This window comes from Colletotrichum fructicola (assembly GCF_000319635.2).
Source record: "Colletotrichum fructicola Nara gc5 chromosome Unknown KSG_Nara_v1_contig03, whole genome shotgun sequence".
Lineage (NCBI taxonomy): Eukaryota > Fungi > Ascomycota > Sordariomycetes > Glomerellales > Glomerellaceae > Colletotrichum > Colletotrichum fructicola.
This window is the reverse complement of record NW_027094053.1, coordinates 395498-415923: the sequence shown is the minus strand read 5'-3', so window position 1 is coordinate 415923 and position 20426 is coordinate 395498. Positions and strand designations below refer to the sequence as shown.

Here is a 20426-nt window from a genome sequence, read left to right as displayed (position 1 = left end):
CTGGATGTGAGGAATCCCGCGGCCAACGGCTGGAACTCGTAAAGGGCTATGTTGTAGTGTTTGTTTGTTTGTTTGTTTGTTTTGTATTTAACGCCGTGGCGGCAAGGGCGCAGCCGCCCTTGCGGCCGACCTCCCGAAGGGTATGTGGCGTGGAGGGCCGTAGGTTCTCGCTATATACTATACAGTACACGCTGTCCCTCCCGTCCTCCAGATCTTACTCGTGAGTCACTTCCGTGTTCTATCCATCCCTAGTTCCCACTGGTGCCCTAGTTCCGTTATAGTAGTCTGGTCTCCCCTATGAGGTAGACTTTTGTTCGGAGTATAGGTTATGGCCTATCTCTCAGTACTGCGGGCAGATCTTCTGGAAGAAGTTTGTCACGCTAAGGAAGGCCTGGAAGCCTTCATGGTCAGTGATTAGCCCCTTGAAGTAGTGCTCAAGGGATCCTATAGGTCCTATAGGCTCCTGGCGACCATAAGGGTAGAGGGTAGGCCACTGTTGCCTCCTCACTAAGGTCTTTCGGCAGTAGACCAGATGGTCTACTTCCTTAGCCTCCCCGCAAGAGCAGGTAAGCAGTGCTTCTGTATGGTTGAAGCGTTGATGATACTGTTCGAAGTCCCCATGGCCTGATCGGGCTGCTAGGAGATGATGTAGGATTGCCCGTGGTAAGGCTAGTTCAGGGGGGCAGGCCAGGGTAGCCTTAAGCCCTAGTTGTATATAGCGAGGGGCTGCCTCTTGCCTCCACCATTTCCCATACTGGTGTCGTTTACGCTCTTGAGCAAGCCGCTTGATCCCTGCTAGGGTAGCTAGTAGGCCTCTGGGGACTGGTAGCGTTGTACCCTCCTTAGCTAGGCTATCAGCCTCCTCATTCCCTCTTATCCCTTGGTGCCCTGGGGACCAGTGGGTTTGTATATTGTGTATCCTAGCTGCTTCCTGGATCTCTAGGAAGGCAGCTTGTGAGGATTCCGGGGCCTCACCTCGGATCCCCTGGATAACGCTAGTGTTATCGATACAGATGTGTATAGGCTGGCCTTGGGAAGTCAGGAGGGCCCTCCGGAGCCCTGCCCTCGCCCCCTCTGCCTCGCCGTCGAACACTTCTGCAATGCCGAGGCGGCTGCACCCTTGAGCTATGCGCTTGTTACTGCGGTAGATAACAAAGCCGAAACCTGTAGCCCCGTTAGGGGCTTTAGAGCCGTCTGAGTAGATGATCGTATGGTTCTCTGGCACAGTCTTAAGCCAGTCTTGGAACGCTTTAGCTGCTTTCTCCTTGCTTCGTCCATCTGTAGGGTCTTGTAGTCCTGAGAGGTGCTGCGGCTGTAGGAGTAACGGCCTTGGGCACCTAGGTAGGAGGGCTGCTGTTCTTTGTAGTCTTGTTTGCTGCCGCCCTGGCTGTGAAAGCCTAGGGACTAAAGGGTGCTGTTGGTCAACCTTCTGTAGGCGTGTAGCAAAGCGTAGGCGTGCCCCTTCGAGGGCTACTTTTGCTGTTGGCAGGCCAGCATCTCGAAGGAGGCTACTAGTAGGCGTAGTCTTCCAGACGGGTAGGATAGCCCTTGCTGCTGCTGTCATAACCTTCTCTACCCTCTTTATTAAGCCCTTCTGCCTTGTACTAACAGTAGCTGCCTGGTTATTAGCACTGCTGCTAGTAGCAGTAGTGCTGCTGTTTCTAGCTGGTCTCTTTAAACCTGCATACCAGGTCTCAGCTCCATATAGGGCGGTTGGGAGGACACAGGCAATAACAGCTTGGCGGGCAGCAGCAGCTGGGAGCCCCCCTTTAGTGTTTGATAGATGGCGTAGGAACTGGGCTACCTTCTTTGCTGCTGCTACCTTTGTATCGACGTGGTGCCGGAAGGTGAGTTTCTTATCAAACCAGACCCCTAGCCATCGTATAGGCTTAGTTGAGGCCTTAATAGTTAGGTCCTTTGCCTGTATCTCTGGTAGGTCTACCCTCTGCTTATGTTTCCTGCTGAAGTGGATTGCTTCACACTTAGCTGGGTCAAACGCAACCTTATTATCAATACCCCAGTTGAGGATCTGAGTTATCTCCTGGCCAAGGGCTGCAGAGTTTCCCTCTAGAGAAGGGCTAGTAGCTAGCAGGCCTATATCATCTGCATAGCCGAACCGTAGCTTCTGGTTATCAGCTAGGATATCAGCTATATAGAGCAGAAAAAGGATAGGGGATAGCGGAGAGCCCTGAGAGAGCCCACAGGATAGGGGGAAGTCCTCTGTAGTAGTCTCCTCTAGCCTGACTCGGGCGGTCCGGCTAGAAGCAAAGGTAAATATCAGCCTAATCAGACTACTAGGCCAGCCTTGCTGTCGTAGCCTAAGAATAAGTCGATTTCGTAGGACAGAGTCAAAAGCCCCCTTAACATCCATTGTTGCTAGAGTTGCAGTAAGCCCTAAGTCTAGAGCCCTTTCGATCTCATGGGTTAGACAGGTTGTTAGGTCGACTGCAGCCCTCCCTGGCAATGCCCCAACCTGCTGTGGGCTGGCAACCCCTTCTAGGATAGTAAGATAGGCCATCCTTTTTGCTATCAGCCGCTCTAGGCCTTTGCCTAAGCAGGATAGCAGGGATATCGGGCGCCAGGACCCAGTCTTAGAGAAGTCTGTTTTCCCTGGCTTCTGGATCATAACAACCTCTGCCTTGCGGAAGGTTCTTGGGAAGTAACCTGTCTGAACGCAGGCCTGAAAGAGCTGCTGTATAGGTGTAGCTATAAGGCCCCAAATAGATTGTAGTAACTTTGTAGTAATCCCATCAATCCCAGGGGTTGTAGCCTTTGTGAGAGTAGCCTGGCGTACTTCCTCTATGCTGACTGTGTGCTGCCAGGGTATTAGACGCCTTGCGACTATAGGAACAGTGAACGGGTTCCCAGGTAGGTCGTCTGCAGCATCAAATCTCTCTAATAAGGCCTTCCGCAGGGCTTGGGCCTTATTGTAACTGTTGTTGACAGCCTGTCCATCCACTATTAGAGGTGGGGCCTTGATAGCTAGCCCAGACTTACGCCAGCTTAGTATCTGGTATAAGTTCTGGTTAGACCCAGCCTCCTCAATCTTAGCAGCCCAGTAGGTGCGTTTTGCCTTCCTGACTGTAGTCAGAAAGGCCTTCTGCTCCTCTAGGATAGGCAGTGGTATTACTAGCCTAGGTTCTTGGGCTTGTCGTCGCCTAGCCTCAATAGCTGCTCGATGGGCCTCTGAACACTCTTCTGTCCACCAGGGGGCTCCCCTGCCCTGGTTAGTCCGTCTCTTCCCTACTGCTTCTATAGCTGTAGAGAGGAGGCTGACCTTCTATTTCCTACAGTCCGCAATCCCTAACCTTTTCCCCAAAACAGGGAGAGAGAGTCTACTGGAGCCCTCTCAGTACCTAGGGGTCCTAATAGTCAAAGGGGTAGCCAGCCCCTTTAGCGGGCGTCCAGACCACCGGCTCGCCACCGCCCAGTCCTTAGCCACCCAAATAGAAGTTTGCACCTTAAGCAGGCCGCAAGGGCATATCCCTCTCTAAGCCTACCGACATGCGCGTCCGTCCTCTCGAGCCAAACACACCCCTTCTCAGGTCCTCCCCTACGTCCAGTCCACAATAGCGACACCCTACCAGCTTCCAAAGCGCGCGGCGCCATCCCGGCGCGAGCGGTGACCCAAGCGTTCCTCCCGTTATGCCGTGATACCCCGGGTACGATCCGAGTGAGGGCCGGGCCCGGAGGCCGGGCCCTAAGGCGATACCATATCCGACCGGTCCCCCTAGGGGCAATTCTTCAACACCCTCCTTCCTCCAGCAGCCCGAGTGCGAGTCGGGGTTGTTTCCTTTCTGTAGCCTGCTGCTCGAATGTGTTTGCTACGGCCCACTGGTTGTCCGAGGGCACAACCCCCCGGGCCAGCTTCCCGTTACCCGCCGCCGTCTCCGACCGTGCTTCCAGCCTCACAGCTGGTTTTCGGCAGGCCGACCATGTCTTGCCCTAGGCTGTCCTGAGGGCTACCCAGCCGGCGTAGCCTCCATCTATCCCATGACTAACCCGCCTCAGTGTCTGTCTGTCTGGAGGTATTTCCCAGATCTGGGAGGCGTGAGGGTGCCCTGTCTCTGCCCCGAGAAGCAGTGTCGGGTGGTTTTTACCTAGTTCCCTCGAAATTGGGCAGCTTCGCGTTCGCATTTCGGTTTTCGGTCTCTCGATATCTGTCGATTTTGCTGGTGTTTTGGTGGTTGGTGGCGCGTGTGAAAATTTTTGTGCGACGCCAAAATCCCTCACTTCTGGTCCGATCCCGCCCTTCCGCCGCACCAGAAAAACTTCGTGCGCAGCGCCCGCCACCACTTGCACTTGCGCGCCGTAACGTCTCTGCACTGGCTCTACCTTTAGAAAAGATAGGTTCCCAGGCGGCACCACGAGGAGGTTGCAGAGTCCGAATTTCGCCGCCCGCTATGTTGTAGTGGCGAAGGCAAGTAATCAATTCCAACTCAACCCCGCGATGGAGTGCGTTGTAAGCACCCTGGTATACGGTCGGCTTGATCCAGCCGTTTCTGTCGCACAGCTCCCAGATCTTGGCCACCTCCCAAGACATGAAGTTGCTGATACCGAAACGGTTGAAGTGTCCCTCTTCGTGCAATTTGTTGACCTCGCTCAGTGTTTCCTCGAGTGGCGTTTCGCGATCTGGACCATGGAGATACCAGAGATCTATCTTGTTGGTGTTGAGCGCCTTGAGGCTGTCTAGTAGTCCGCGACGGACGTCTCCAGCACGCAGCGTGTAGGACAGTGGCCCCGTGGCCCCAGAGGTCTTGCTGTTCGGATATAGCTTGGTTCCCATCACGATACCGCGCTCTTCCCACTTGGCGTCAGCCAGATAGGTCTCCGTCGTTCCTCCGCCGTACAGTCGGGCTGTGTCGATCTCGTTGTGGCCGCGGGATTGGAAGAGATCTAGCATATTATTAACATCTTCGACGGTGGTGACCTTGAGACCGCTAATGTTAGGTGACCCAATCGTCATCGCCCCGAAAACGACGGGAATCGCTGTTTGAGATTTTGGAGCCATTTTGTTCTCAATGATCACAAAAGAATGTATTGCAAGACCAAGTCGACTGAGTGATATTTACGTAGAAAACGCGGAAGTCATAGATAAATATGTCTTTTACAACGATTACAAGTTTCAATACTGGTCATTGTGACGCAACGATGCTAGTAATTCCGCTGCTGCACTTTTGTCAGCTGCGTGCAGTGTTAAAGCGGAAGTAAAAGGGAGATAACGTATCTCCGCCATGCAAATCACAAATACATATGATACCATATCTTGGGGCAGACTGCTTTTAGCATGGGCCGGCAAAGACCTTTACCACCGCCCAATCGCCGATATTCTTCTGATGGGGAAGACCAAACCTGCTGCAAGGGACTAAATGATATTGCTACCCTTATGAGCAAAAAGCATCCGAGTTTTTTTGATTCATGCTGCCAACCTCCACTGCATCTCGTATCACATTTCTGTGGCTCGTGGCGTCTCTCGAGCTCGCTTCAGATGGTTTGATGATATGGAACCTCAAAACAAGATCGCAATAAATACTCTGAGCCATCTTTTGTTACCTTGAAATAAATTCAAAGGCGACTTTTCACGTATCATGACTTGAAAAAGCAAAACAAATGAGCTATCAACTACCTATTGCAAGCTGAGTAATCTATTATTTCAGTTGCCGCTGAAAATAGTTTGGTAGTTATCAACGCCGGCTTCATCCTTCACCTTCTCCCATATCTGCTCAATCGCCTCCACTGCCTTCTCAGACAAAGGGCCTCTGTTGCAAGCCAAAAGTGTCTCTTCCATCTGGGACAAAGAGCTGGAACCGAACACGATACCATCACCATACTGCTTGCGGAGAATACTGTGGTACACAACCCAACGGTACGCCAATTCCGCCTTGGAGATTTGCTCCTCCTCTGCGATCTTCCCCCACTCCTCAAGTGCAGATAAGTAGCTGTCTTTGACATACAGCTTGTGGTAGATGCCGAACATTTGATCCGGGCTGAACCTGGTCCCACCAGACTCGATCTGCTCTCTGGTCTTGGTGAGGAATCCCCCGGCAATCGGCGAATACGCAACGAAAGAAATTCCAAGTTTTCGCAAAACAGGAAATAAGTCTGCCTCGGGCTTTCGCGCTACGGCGGAGTAGTTGCCCTGGTATACCGTCGGAAGGACGAAGCCGTTGTTTTTAGCTACGTCGTAGAGTCGCTGAACCTCAGTGGGAGGGTAGTTTGAAAGCCCCAGCCTTCGAAATAAGCCTGCCTTGTGGGCGTCGTTGATGCCGGCAAGGCTTTCCTCCAAGGGAGTGTTGAGAACAGGCGCATGCAGGTAGAACACGTCGACTTGAGGGACGGCGAGGGTCTCAATGCTTTGTCTAGCCGACGAAAGCATGTAAGATCGGGTGTTGGCGTCATCGGCCCTGTCGTAACCCCCCAACCACTTTGTGTCAAGGTCCAAGTCGAAATCTGTGCCAGCTTTCATAGCGCCTAGTTTTGCCTCTGATCCAAAATAGGCCTTCGCAGTGTCAAGTTTCTTGGAGCCATGTTTCTTCATCAACTGAAAGGCCTGAATAATGTGCGACTCCGAATTTCCCCAGAAGTTATCTGGATAGCCAAAGTTGGACGTTCCAACGATGACGTCGATTCGACCTTGGGAAGACATGATTGTTGGTGATGGCGTAATGATTCCGTCTGAGTTGAGTAAGTAGCGTTAATAGTTAGGCGGCGTTGATTGTAAACTGCTCATTTCAAATTAGGAATATTCTGGTCGGGAGACGCATGTCTTATGTGGTTGTTGCAAACTCGTGCCCACTGCTGTGCCCCGGGCGCTGCGTTCGTGAATCGACAGTGTTGACTCGTCTCTTGGACTTAAGACCCGGAGATTTTGTATGCTGACAGCCCTGCCAGTCCGTGTGGATCCCGTTCGGTGCTCCATAAGCATCCCGGGTGCTCGGTTTAAACGTAATCCGTCGATGTAAGCCATTGGTTTATCAAGTCTCTGTCATGTCCTAAGATTTGATCTTTAAGGCGTGACGAGCAAAAACGTCTGAACTTTCTCACGCAACCTGCGCTTCCAGTCGAAGCATGGTCGACGTCACGCTGACTAACCAACTTTATCCTTACGCTCTTGATGTCTGGGTGGTATTGAGGGCAAGCAACAAGAACATTATGTCTGCTACGGCTCTGCAAATCGATGAATGTTAGCATTCTAGCTGCGATTTGTGAAGAACAAACCCTTCTCGAAGCCACAGGTCAAAGCATTCCATTTCTTCTGTAGGGTCGGGTCCGGAATATGCCGAGACGGTGACAGTGATGGGTAGAAGGAGAGTGAGATTGCATAATTCATTACTTCTCTGTCCTATGAAATTTCTGCTGTCGACTGCTTCGCCGTCATTTGTCGGAGTTCGTTCAACATTGTGGGATCTCACATTTGCATTTGATAAAATTGTTCCTAAATCCGATGCTGACACCCCTGTCAACCGGGGGCCGGACGACAAACAAGTGGAGCTCGGTCTTGACGAGCTTAGGGTCCACCACCATCGAGGAGAAGCCATGCGGTGTTCGAGGAACTCGTGGCCGTATGGAAGGCAAGCCGCGCACACAATGAGCGTGGGAGGATAGATGGTGGTAGTTCAACAAAGGGACGGGGACTAGGTTCATGGCTGATTGGCTGCGTACAAGAAGTTATTGAATCGATGCCACACTTACGCAGAAGTATGCTACTTAAAAGTAGTTGGCACAAGTATATGCCATTTTATCAGAGATTTATGAACATGAAATTGATGAACGAACCCAACGGAAAAAGGCCAGCAGTTATGGAGATGAGATGGAAGGGGCTAGTTGCGGGATGGCAAGGCATCTAAGCCGCAGTGTAGCCAGTATAGGTGCGCCTCAAGGCGGCAAACTGCGAAGAAGAATAGTTACAAGGGAAGAAAGATCACTTTACCTAGCTTCCGAGGGCAACAGCCGGAAGACATCCGGGAATAGGCTTTCGCCTCGGAGGATGACCAAAGTGAACAATGGAAATCTTTCCTTGATCTTTTGTTGTACGAAGAAAATATGTATTGCGCAACACCCATAACCATGATCATCGTTCCATGCGTCTCGACCATGAAAGCCTCTTCAAGCGAAGCGTGCTCCCATTCGTCACAAACAAGCAACTTACTGCTTGATCACAGCCATTACTGTATCCTCCACGCTCTCTTTTTCCAGCCCGAGCCTCTCATTCCAAATGCCGCCCTTGACGCTTGTATGGTCCTCTAGTGCTTCACTGCCAAGAACCAGTGCCATAATCACGGAAGCTCCACCACCCACGATGTCACCTTCGCCAAGTTTCTTGAAACCATCCAGCCTCACATTTTCGGAAGTCTCTTCTTTGACTTTCCAGTCCTGGCCGGTTGCCTCCTGGAGGGCGTTCAGAATCTCAAGCTGGGTAGTTGTGAAAGATTCAACAAAAACAAGCTGGTTTCTCGTCTCAGAGGGATGCTTCAGAACCGATATAATGGGACGTCCAATCTGAGCCACAGTGCTTGTAGTAAATCGGGTGTTCCCACCGTCCACCAGGGTGGCGACCCTGTTGTTGAGGTCAAAGCCAGTCATACCCAGCTCCAATCCCTGAATCGATATTAGCGGAATTGAACTCTGTCTCGATCAGGGCCTTAAACGTACCCAATCGAAGAACGGGCCGGTAATGATGGCGGTCCAGGTAATGTGCTCTTCATGAGAAGTAAGCCAGTCTAATTGAGCCTTCTTGGGCTGGAAAAAGGGAACCGCCTCGATGACGAGATCAGACTTCGTGCAAGTATGTTAGCTGAGGCTTCCGATGGCAAAATAAGGATGCATACAGAGGAATCAGACCCATACTCGCTGGGGATGAATCTTTTCACTCCTGCTTTGATGGCCGCTTCGGCTACTTTTTGCTGCTCTCCGAGAGCAACAATCGGGAGCATGCTGACGACGGCATCTTGACCATTCAGTGCTTCAACGAGAGATCCTTCGCTAAAGTCGCTTTTGATGACCTTGGCTTCCTTTGGAAAGGTTGCAGCTGAGCCCTCAAGACTGAGAATAGTCAGGTCAACGCCAGATTGCAGTAGCTGCGGTAGTACGCCTCTTCCAATGTTTCCACTTGCCTGGATTTTAGGTTTGTTAGATTGCTGATCTCATCTTCCGCGTGAACAATCACAAACAACTTACACCGACTACCACACTTTAGTAAGAGACATCCTGTATGATTTTGAGAAGCTAGCTGTTCATTTGAATGCACATAACGGCCTCGACCTTTTGCAGGGACCGTCAAATCAACTCAAATAGTCTACAATTGCAGTGTCGCCGTAGCACTTCTGCCACTTCCACAGCTGGCACTCGCCTTGGATTACGAAGCATAACGTCCAGTCAAGCATTAACCCAACGAAGACCTGAGCGGCGCAATGTTTCTGCCATGAGACCCAGACATAAAGGGCTGTACAATATCAATGTGCTGAATAATGTGAGCTCCGTCGGCTTTTGGGCCCATGAGTCGACCCGACGAGGGGGTCAGATACGGTTGTGGGCTAACTGTTAAGCCGACGAGGTCGTCTGTCTATGCTTAGTAAAAAACGAACGATTTCATTTCTACTAGGTTTCTTCCATGCGCCATAACTTTAAGATAAGGTGCAATTAAGGGTGTGGCCGTCGGCTTGTGCTAAGGCCGTCGGCACTAATACAGCACTAGTAGTTGTGATTAGTGAACACATCCCCACCATCAACAGAACCGTACTTTTGAACTTTGTTGATCTCCAGATGCGACCGAGGTGAATGACGCAGACCTTTCATCTTTGGAATACAAATCATCAGGATCAGAAATGGTCTCTGGTATGCAAATCGCCACTGCAGCATGTATTCGTTGCCATAAGTATGAACTAGTTAGCCAACGACCCAGGCTGACTTGCGACATTCAGCTACCCATCGACACAGAAACCAACTTGATACATACCACAGAGTCTCATTTTTACTATTCAAATCGAACCCGCATGATGGCCGCTTGTGCATCTTCCAAACCAACTATGAAGGCCCTGGTGACAAACCGGACTATCGTAACCCGCGTTTTCAACCTCAGCACCGGAAAGTCTGTTTTCAAGGGCGCCCATGTCACGGAAACGTCGAAGCCTACCATCAATGATCACGAGATATTGGTTAAGGTGCATACTGTGGCTCTCAACCCTAGCGATTTCAAGCATATTGATGTCATCTCCCCAAAAGGGTGCATAGTCGGGTGTGACTATGCCGGAGAGGTCGTCGAGGTCGGGCATTCCGCGGCCGGAACGTGGAGGATAGGTGATCGCGTCGCCGGTGTTGTTCACGGCGGACTACACCGAGACCGGGGTTCCTTTGCGGAATATCTCAAGACGGATAGCGATCTAGCTTGGAAGATCCCGCAGAGTGTTAGCGACGAAGAGGCAGCTACGTACGGCGTCTCGGCTGTGACAGCCGTCCTGGCGGTCAACGTTCACTTGGGTCTTCCATGGCCTGGTGAGCCGGGAACAGGTCCGCAGTCATTAGCGTCCAAGTCAACGAACAAAACTATTTTCATCTACGCAGGCTCCACGAGCGTCGGTCTTTTCGCCATCCAGCTTTCGAAGCTTGCAGGATACACCGTTGTTACGACAGCGTCGCCTCACTCCTATGAGCTCGTCAAGCGCTACGGTGCGGATCATGTATTCAACTACAGGTCTGATACCTGGATTCAAGAAGTTACTACTGCATTTCCAGATATTTCCCTGGCTTTTGATTGCTTCTCTGAAGGAGGATCCGGACCAGCCATTGCCAACGTCATCAAATCTCAGGGCGGAAAGATTGTCACGTTGCTCGATCAAGGCGAATCCAAGGTTCCTGGAGTCAAATACGATATGATCATGCTTTATACCGTGTTTGGCCGCGAGTTCGCCTGGCTGCCTCCGATTGGTCCCAAGTTTCTTATAAACATCGAGCACCGCCAGGCTTTGGCCCGATTCTATGCGATCTTGCCTCAGATTCAAACCTCACTCAATCCGCCCCCCATCAAAGTGGTTGATGGCGGGATTGAGATGTTGCTTGAGTCGCTGGATTTGCTGCGTCAAGGAAAGGTTTCAGGGAGCAAGCTGGTTGTGAAGTTCTGAGAAGAAGAATATGATCGGATCCAAGTGTCATTGTTCGTTATTGTTACCAAGTAGTCATGACCTGTTAAAATCATTCGTTGTAATACCGAGACCTATGTTCTCTTCTCGATCTACGAAGGGTGTATTGTGTTTGCTGAGACTCCGATAGTTGAGTGGCTCCATGGAAGAATCCTTCTTCGGAAGATTCAATCGTTCACATAATAAGGATGGATCTATCGTGTGCCTGTTCGGAAAGGTCTGGGCAGTTTATGTTTGTCAGACTCAGAGCCTAATCGTGATTGGTTGGGACATGCTCCGCACCATGAATAACATACTAAGACTTTTCGAGATCCTAATGCCAAACAAGACCATATGTGCCTCCTAGATAGCTGACAAACCTTCCAAACACCGCATCATGCCGACGGCATATTAAGATGGTGGAGCATTGCGGCGGAGGCTGGGCCATCAATGAAATTCACGCGTCCCGGCCGGAGAGATTGCATTTCCGACGGCCTCGCTTGACGAGAAGACGTCCATGGTGACAAATTGTTCTGACAATGGAAGGTTCTGTCAATTGCTTAAATGCGCAAGCAAATCATTATGAGTCCTCCATTTGTTTAGACCAACTACAAACCCATCAAAACACGACGCAATGGCCGCCCTTGATCAAAAACAGCCTAAGCTAATCGCAGTACTTGGAGCCACAGGAAACCAAGGTCGAGGTGTTGTCAAGGCCCTTCTAGATGCACGTCACCACTTCGATGTCCGTGCGATCACCCGAGATCCAGATGGCGCGGCTGCTCGAAACCTTTTAGCTTTGGTCGGCCATCACGGGAGGCTTACACTTACCCGCGGCGACGTCTATGACTCGAAGAGTTTGGCAGAGGCATTCGAAGGCTCCTATGGCGTTTTCGCCATGACGCAGAGTTTCGTTGCGGGAACAATGTACCACAAAGAGGAAGACCTACGGCACGAGCTCGAGGCTGGGCGGAATATTGTCGATGCCGCTGAAAAGACCGGTGTCAAGCATTTTATCTTCAGTAGTTTGCCAAACATCGAGAACGCTAGCAACGGGCGCTACAGCAAGGTGTTCCATTTTGACTTCAAATCACGGATTGACCAGTGGGCGAGAGAGCGATTGCCCGCCGTCACAACCCTGATACCGGGTAAGGCTGGCGCATTATGAGCTCCTACGATAAGTCATGTTGTCAAGGGCTGATGGGACTGAATAGGGCTATTCTACGACAACCTTCAATGGCCTAACTACTGCCGCCGAGATGGTAAGAAACGTTCACCAACGAGTAGATGCTGATGTCTGATGTATGCAACAGACGACGGTACAGTGCGATTTTGCGCTGCAGTTCCGGAGTCGACAGTTGGTGAATGGGTCGATGTAGGGCACGATGTCGGAATATTTGTTCGCGGTATGTATGTGACACCGCTGGGACCGAATTGGAATCGCTAACCTTGTTTTACCTAGCTTTACTGATAGCGGGAACGTCTAAAACTGCATCAAAGACGTATCCCATTGGAAGTCCTAAGATCTCTTTCGGAGAGTTGGCTAGTGTCTTCTCTAGTATGACAGGTATTCCCGCTCGCTTTGAAAGTGTTGGTCTGGAGGACTGGACGTCTACTGTTGTCTCCGTGGCCGGAGAGGGCTTCAAAGAGGACATCCGGCAAATGGTGCAATGGGTTGCCCATGCGCCTAAAGATAAGATATGCTACGGGACAATGAATCCCGTGTATGACTGCTCATGGGAAGATTTTAGGGTCAAGGCCAGCACGTTTGAAGAATGGATTCTGAGAAGCAATTGGCGAGGCCCTTGATTTGACAATACTGGCGTCAGGCGGCGTCTGTCCACTTCAATCTCATATTCTTAATGGCATTACTCCTACTTGTCCCAGAGTCAAAGTCTCAGCCTTAACTTTGCCCCAAATGCAAAGTCGTTTTTCAAGAAAATTTCCTCAGACTGTGAGGGCCTTTCACCGCTGTGCGTCTGTGCATATGATGCCAGGCGTTGACAAAGTCACCAAACTAGCAGCCCAGATAACTACAGGGAAAGCGAATAATATCACACCTCAAAACACATGAGACTGAACTACGTTACCAGAAGTTTCATCAAAATGCGGACAAGGCGTATGCAGATGGCATGGATTCCAACGGTCGTCTAATCGAAAGGAGCTTTACTACCAGGGCAAACTCGTGACCCGGCCACCCTGAGAAGAGACTAGGGGCAAAATGAGTATTACAAATACGTGTGGATACTGACACAGGGGGGAATAAAGCGCTATCTAGGTCTAACAGATAGACTCCGGGTGATGTGCGTGGGTTCCGTCGCTCCACAAGAATTCCATAGCTTCAGAGTCGGCGCAATATTCCAACCGCATTGTTGGGATTACTGATCACTCAATATCCCGTCCCGTACTACGTGATATTTTCGAAATAGCAATTCATTCCTTACTTATCTCGAAGATATTATGATCTGTCATGATGGAATCACGACAGATTAGATAGATACCAAAAGTCCTCCGTCCCGGACGCCGGCCCGGGCGTACGGTCGGATACGATTCAATTCCTGACCAGCTCCGTCGGAAAATTACCCGATTGATGAATCACGCCAGGAGAAACGGGTCAAAGATTAGACCGGATGAACTTTACCATCCTTGCGAGAACCATCTCGATAACAGCTGACCACTCCAACCAGACATATCTGATTTGCGTCTCTGCGCGTCGGAATTCTCTCAGTGCTTAATAATGATGCCAGCGTTTCATTCAAAAGCCTTAGAATTCTCTGAGATGTACTTCAAATTGAAACAACCGATCATCTTCAAATTGTTACACCGTCGGCATCATGATGTTTCTGTTGCCGGCTTTGGCTGCATTATTGGCAGCAACGGGCTCGGCCACCCTGTTCAGCTCCATTCCTCTCAACTTATCCACAAACCCAACAGAATTCAACTTTCATGTTACCGCAGACAAACTAGAGAGATTTCGAACTTCATTGTCAGTCTCCAGCGTTGCCGTAGATGACTGGTATAACCAGCACCAGAACATCCAATTTGGCACCACAAGATCATGGCTTGCAGAGGCCAAGGAGGCATGGATCAATTTTGATTGGAGGGACAAGGACAACCATATCAATAGGTTCCCTAATTTCAACATCCCAATCGACGACAACAATCTTGGTGTCACAAACATTCACTTCATTGCCCTCTTTTCCCAGAGAAAAGACGCTTTACCTCTCCTATTCTTACATGGGTGGCCTGGGTCGGTCATAGAATTTCTCCCAGTCTTGGACCTACTGACTTCAAAGTACAATGCGGACACACTCCCATACCATGTCATCATACCTTCCTTGCCACACTATGGGCTCTCTGGAGGTCCGTCGGATGTGGAGCTTACTCTAAGCGACGCAGCAAGGCTTATGAACGAGCAGATGCGAAGCCTTGGTTTCGTGTCGGGTTATGTCGTCCAGGGAGGTGATATCGGGAGCTTTATCGCTAGGATACTGTCGGCAACATACCCTGAATGCAAAGCATTTCACAGTGAGCTAACTTGGAAGTATGCTTGATCTGCTCTTTGTGGCTGACTAGACCAAAGTAAACATGCTGGCACCCTCATCTGAGGATGAAATTCTCAGCAATGCAAACATCACCGCGACGGAAACTGAACATGTTCAGCACATGTACGATTTCAGTGCTAATGGATCGTCTTACATTCTCGAACACGGATTGAGGCCGTCGACGATCGGGCTTGTTCTCGCTTCGAGTCCGCTTGCTGCGTTGTCCTGGTAAGGCTTTCCACGAAAACATTATCAGCACGTCAACAGATAGTTTCTAAGAGGTTGAGATCCTTTGAGGCGAAACTTATGAAACTAAATGTCTTGCAGGATCGGGGAAAAGCTCATCGAATGGCCAGACCACAGATATCCCCTATCGCTCGACAACATTCTCACATTGGTCACCTTCTATTGGCATACGAACTCTTTCTCACGCAACCTTTACCCATATCGACCCATGGCGGAAGCCGCCGTAGAAAATAAGTTGTTTAATGTTCCAACTTCCAAAGCGAAACCTTTCGGATACTCGGTATTTCCAGCGGAGGACATTCTCATGCCCGAAGCATGGGCCAAAAAAGCTTATCCGAACTTGGTGTACTACAAGCGAAATCAAAGGTAAAGCCTCCATTGTCCCTCTTATCGTTTTTCCTTAAACTTACTGAACGTCTTCGTAGGGTGGGCATTTCGCTGCATTGGAACAGCCTGAAATATTCCTGAGTAATGTGGAGGATTTCCTGAAGTTGGCTAGGCCGCTCATCGAAATCAGACGTTACAACCCGACCATTCAGGACCGACCTCATGATATGAGTTGCAGCAGTTTCAATTGATCGCAGATCGCCTCCGTAGATTATGAACGAATCATCTCGGTTGTGGAATTGTTGAGATACTCGTATGTAAATTGGATCTCGGGAGAGAAGGCAGCAATACATGGCATTTGGAAAGCAGAACTACTTGGGACATAGTTAGAAGTTACCGTTCAAAGACGGAGTATCAAGTCTAGTTGTGATTACAACTGTGGTGAACCTCATTTGCATATGATACGTAGTATTACTCAGCTTCTAAGGAGCCCTGGTTGGGCTTTCGATGAGCGGCCCTCCATAGGTTGTCTTTCAGTTGATGCGAACTCGCGAGCTACTGAACTTGGCAATATGCACAACAATTGATATGACGCGCACCTACCGTCAAAGTCTGCCATTCATCATGCTTCGGCCCTAAGTGAGAACGCACACCAGATAAAGGTTTCCTCTGGGGGGAGTAATCGCACATCAATTGTTGAACTTTCTGCGAATAGGTATGTGCCGAGGTTTTGCAGGGGGGAGTAGAGCGGTTCCTTTTCTCAACCACCACATGCATAGATCAAGAGCTTGCAGTACAAAAGCGATGATTGGCGCAGTCTCAATACCTCATCATGTACTATAAGCTAGGTTGAAAGCTGACAGTGGTTTCAGTATGTCGTTGTAAAGTCATAATGGCTCCCTACAATTCCCTTAGTCGCTAGGTTATTGGTTAAGGAAGCTTAACAGCGAGTAATGAGGGGCAATAGAGATTTCTCTAGGCCGCTGGGCGGACTCTAGTCGGACCCCGACGATAAATCAATTGCCGCCCGGACGTCTTGAATGTAGATCAAACCCCACCCCCATCCTACATCAGCTACGTTGTACCTCCTGACCTATCGCTAATCCGTGTTTACCGCCGCGTAATCCGCTTGATCCAACCGTAATTGACACCATTCAGCGTAGCCAACAGGCTGCACATGTGGATTGCAAGTGGAACGTGCAAAGAGGACTGCTCTGCTGCTATCCGTACAATGCATCCAGTGGCAATACGAACCCGACATACAGGGGCTATACGAACCCGACATCCTGTGGTTATACGAATCCGACGACCAGTGAATACGAAACCTGCATCAAGCTCAGCGCACCCTTGACCAATTCTGCAGTAGTCGCTTCCAAATCAAGTTCACATAAATCTAAGTTCTTCCTTTGAGAAAGTTGCACTGTAATACCCTTCTTGGCCTATCACGTTTTGTTGCCTTGCCAACTAAACACAGTATTGCTGGACTCTGGGGCAAAATGTTGCTATTTTTAGCCCTACCTATCATCTGTCTTTACCTGTATTACAAGTTACATTATCGTCGATTCCGCAAATATGCAAACTTTCCTCAGCTGAAATCATCCCTCATCTGGGGGCATCTCCAAACTCTTCGCAAGGTCCATAAAGATCGAGACCGCATTGATGGAGACATTGGTATGTATTTCACCGATGGACCAATAATTGATTATTGACAATGAACTTCAGATCCGGTCTTTGGCGACCTCATGGAGCAAGCCGGCAATCCTCCGGTTTTATTCATTGACTTTTGGCCACTGAACGAACCCATGCTCCTGATCAGAAACCATGACGTAGCCGAGCAGGTTTCGAAGCAATCCCAGCTATGGCCTTACAGCCTACCGAAGTCGCCTTCGTTCAAGGAATATCTGCCGCTCGTTGGCGACCATTCGTTGATTTGGGAATCTGTGAGTGGCAATAGTATCAGAAACAGCGGATTGTACTTACGACATTGGCGGAGTAGGGTCATCACTAGAAGACATTGCGCAAACTCTTCAATCCTGGCTTTGCGCCCAAGCATTTGATGACTTTGTTGTCGGTCGTCCTTGACAAAACAAAGATCTTCGTGCAGATTTTAGACGAGCATGCGGCCAAGGCAGATGTGTTTGATTTGTCCTCCCCCTGTACTAACCTCACGTTCGATATAATCGGTACTCAGATCGATCCATCGAGACCCGCAGGTCTACGGGGAAACAAAGGACGATTTTGTCCCGGATAGATGGCTTGATGCGTCAGCTACCGATCCCCAAGCCAGTGCCAAATTTGAAAACGGTCACATCCCCCTCTCATCTTGGAGGCCATTTGAGAGGGGACCTCGAAATTGCATCGGGCAGGAACTAGCCAATATTGAGGCCAAGGTGATTCTTGTTGTTCTTGTCGGCCGATACGACTTCGTTAAGCAAGGACTGGGCAGTCCTATTCTTGGAGCAAATGGCGATCCATTGCTGGACGCGAAAGGAAGGCACATCACTGAGTCGGATATCTACAATGTAAGATTGGAATGCGCTCAACTACCCACGCTCGCTGACCATCGACAGTCTCGACAGATTACCGCACAGCCAGTTGATGGGATGAGAGTTAGGGCAATCCGCAGGACAATGTACTGACATTGAGTATAAGATCGCAATTTCTTTCGCAGAACACGAGATGCCAAGTCTCATCGAGCGAGTAGCAGTTAGTTAGCTATTCACGCCAGAGTCTTCAGCGGAGAGTTGGACATTTATCTACGGTTGCTTTCAAAAGCAAAGTCCGTTCTGAAACAGAGGAAAAAGGATCCGAAGGGTTGGCCAAGGGCGCTCCATCTTATCCATGGACCATGGAATCTCACGCTGTCGCTAGGCCTGTGGCAATTATGTCCAGCCTTCACGGCTGCCCTGCCTTCTCGAGCGTGGAAGGAGCCACTTATCCACCTGATTACATCTTAACAGTGGAGGCGCCAAGCTAGAAAGTATGACTCCAGCACACTTGGTAATTTGACGACCCATTCTGATTCCGGAAGCTTCACTTGACGGCTTCAATTGGTAATATGCGCAATGAGATCCATCGTGTCCCTATCACTGACCATGCAGTCAACGCATTCCAATGTCTAAACAAGAATCTTCACCGTTTCCAGCCCGCGCACTTGCCTCCCTATCCTTATTAAGTCTCTATTGGTGGAGCGGAAATCATCGCATGTGGGCCGGGAGGCTCAGCAATTGCAATGTTTGGGCATGAGACGCATAGGGTAACTAGACTATCCCTCAACTCAGGGCAATCATCTGAATTCTTGATGACCGGATGTATGTATTAGATTGATCTCAGTTTTTGAAGCCGGCTTATCAACTAATCACCGTAGCTTTCAAGCTCATGCCTAAGTGGACGTATCGGGAGGGAAAGGGTGGTTGCGGAAACAAAATAGTCCCGTGCTTTCGGACTACATCCGAGTGGACTCAATCACTCGCAATATTCAACGCAGCTTCCGGAAGCAAAATGATGAGCAGACGCTTCGTAAATACAATTCTTGAGATAAATAAGACTTTTGGGCCTGCCTGCTGGTGCTCCCATTACATCGAAGCAAAGGTCACTCAAGTTTCTCACTACCAAACACCGTACAGAGCTTGGAGCCCGCCACCATGCTCACCAGCGTCGTTATTTCCACCGCCCTGCTGGCAATGTTCCAGCCAGTTATGGCATCATGCGACTGCAGTCTCAGGGTCGAAAGTCACATCAGCCCGGGATTTTCGCTGGATGTTGTGTCAACTCTGATTATCGGCTCTCAAGCTGCTGCGATAGTTGACTTGCCCCTCGCCGTTTCTGCCGCCGAAGACCTGGCTGCTTGGGTCAAGAACACCACTGACAAGCCCCTACTGGCCGCCTTCACAACGCACAATCATCCTGATCACTATTTGAGCGGAAAGGCTTTTCTGCAACATTTCCCCGACGCCAAGCACTACGCTACGCCTGAGACAGTGCATGGAATCCAGAACGAGGCTCTCAACAAGGCAAGCATTCACGCGACATGTCACAGGGGTATGGCTAACAACTGCACTGTTTAGACTGAATTTTGGTCTGCCGCCTACGGTCCCGGCGTCATCGCCCCCATTCCCGCAATCCCGACCGCTTATAACTTCTCTTTTTTCACCCTCCCAGGCGATGAGAAGTGCCCTATCGAGATACTAAAGAACGTTGGTGGCGACACGATCGACTTGTCTGCTTTCTGGATTCCGTCGAGCAAGACGCTGATCGCGGGTGACGTCGTCTACGGCTACCAAATGCATGCCTGGCTCGCCGACCTTCTCACACCTGCCCTGACGGAGTCTTGGCTCACAACTCTCGACTTCATCGCGGGCCTCGGACCTAATCTCGTCATACCCGGCCATGCATTGTCAGCCGATACCTTCAGTGCTATCGTGGACGTCAATCACACGCATGAATACGTTTCGTTCTTCCAGAAGAACATCGAAGCTAAGGGCGCCGACTTTTACACCCCACAGGAAATTTCGAAATTGATCGACGATGCTTTCCCTGGGTTAACGAACCTGACATCATCAACAACTTCAGCTACCCTTCTCAACATAACCTCTGAGAACTTCGGCCGGGGCGGAGAAAGACAAGTGCATTACTTCGACTTGACTATTTATAATGACACAGAAATCCTGGATGGGTGGCGCTTGTAACCAACAATGCGGACATCAAATATACGTCTTGGTAGAGGAATAACGCATTTCAGGTGGTCTGTTCAAGCATACATATTGGCAAGTGCGAGGGGGAGTACGTGGTTTTTGTGGTAATCAATAAGTTGCAATGACGGCCTATCACGCCCCCTGCCAAACGCCATGTCGATTTAGAACAGTACTTTATCGCATGATAAACAGCATTCTTCTTCCCTTCTCACTTTCTTTTCGCAGTTTGCCGCTTGATGATCTATCATACAGTGAAAAAATACCAGCCCTCAGGTGAACGTGTTCAGCTGCCAAGAAGCTATCCAACACTCATGTTCGGAGTTAGCCCACTGCGCTGCGGCTGAACCATTGCCAATGCTGGTGGCTGGAGTTTAAAATTCGCCGCAGGCATTCTTCAAGCCACAAGTCGAGGTTCTGGACTGGCTTCATGAATTTCTTTCACTCAGGTCTTCCGCTTGCATGTACTGCAGCTCTTCCCCCGCGCTTATCGTGGCTGATTT

At 50.0% G+C, this 20426-nt stretch overlaps 8 protein-coding genes across 8 annotated transcripts; 5 read left to right on the top strand and 3 right to left on the bottom strand.

Moving 5' to 3' along the window:
- Nucleotides 1-4096: 4096 nt before the first annotated feature.
- Nucleotides 4097-5011, bottom strand: Akr7a3-1 (Aflatoxin B1 aldehyde reductase member 3; the record flags this gene model as incomplete). The annotated part of the gene is made up of 1 exon (XM_032029307.2): nt 4097-5011. The coding sequence occupies one exon, from the start codon at nt 5009-5011 to the stop codon at nt 4097-4099; it is 915 nt and encodes a 304-aa protein (XP_031892892.2).
- A 642-nt stretch (nt 5012-5653) lies between these two features.
- Nucleotides 5654-6646, bottom strand: sirO-2 (Oxidoreductase sirO; the record flags this gene model as incomplete). The annotated part of the gene is made up of 1 exon (XM_032029296.1): nt 5654-6646. The coding sequence occupies one exon, from the start codon at nt 6644-6646 to the stop codon at nt 5654-5656; it is 993 nt and encodes a 330-aa protein (XP_031892891.1).
- A 1499-nt stretch (nt 6647-8145) lies between these two features.
- Nucleotides 8146-8933, bottom strand: CGGC5_v004871 (uncharacterized protein; the record flags this gene model as incomplete). Its single annotated transcript, XM_032029285.1, has 3 exons — nt 8146-8598; nt 8653-8775; nt 8829-8933. The coding sequence occupies 3 exons, from the start codon at nt 8931-8933 to the stop codon at nt 8146-8148; spliced, it is 681 nt and encodes a 226-aa protein (XP_031892890.1).
- Nucleotides 8934-10025: 1092 nt separating this feature from the next.
- On the top strand, nt 10026-11117 carry ACTTS2-2 (Trans-enoyl reductase ACTTS2; the record flags this gene model as incomplete). Its single annotated transcript, XM_032029273.1, has 1 exon — nt 10026-11117. One exon carries the CDS (start codon nt 10026-10028, stop codon nt 11115-11117), a length of 1092 nt encoding a protein of 363 aa, XP_031893299.1.
- Nucleotides 11118-11748: 631 nt separating this feature from the next.
- On the top strand, nt 11749-12923 carry NMRAL1-7 (NmrA-like family domain-containing protein 1; the record flags this gene model as incomplete). Its single annotated transcript, XM_032029262.1, has 4 exons — nt 11749-12262; nt 12329-12376; nt 12428-12520; nt 12577-12923. 4 exons carry the CDS (start codon nt 11749-11751, stop codon nt 12921-12923), a joined length of 1002 nt encoding a protein of 333 aa, XP_031893300.1.
- A 3805-nt stretch (nt 12924-16728) lies between these two features.
- CGGC5_v004868 (uncharacterized protein) lies at nt 16729-17240 on the top strand (the record flags this gene model as incomplete). The annotated part of the gene is made up of 3 exons (XM_066151359.1): nt 16729-16903; nt 16955-17172; nt 17229-17240. 3 exons carry the CDS (start codon nt 16729-16731, stop codon nt 17238-17240), a joined length of 405 nt encoding a protein of 134 aa, XP_066009010.1.
- Nucleotides 17241-17349: 109 nt separating this feature from the next.
- On the top strand, nt 17350-17871 carry cyp-13B1 (putative cytochrome P450 cyp-13B1; the record flags this gene model as incomplete). Its single annotated transcript, XM_066151358.1, has 3 exons — nt 17350-17388; nt 17446-17754; nt 17803-17871. The coding sequence occupies 3 exons, from the start codon at nt 17350-17352 to the stop codon at nt 17869-17871; spliced, it is 417 nt and encodes a 138-aa protein (XP_066009009.1).
- A 1005-nt stretch (nt 17872-18876) lies between these two features.
- CGGC5_v004866 (uncharacterized protein) lies at nt 18877-19920 on the top strand (the record flags this gene model as incomplete). Its single annotated transcript, XM_032029240.1, has 2 exons — nt 18877-19273; nt 19394-19920. The coding sequence occupies 2 exons, from the start codon at nt 18877-18879 to the stop codon at nt 19918-19920; spliced, it is 924 nt and encodes a 307-aa protein (XP_031893044.1).
- Nucleotides 19921-20426: the final 506 nt, after the last annotated feature.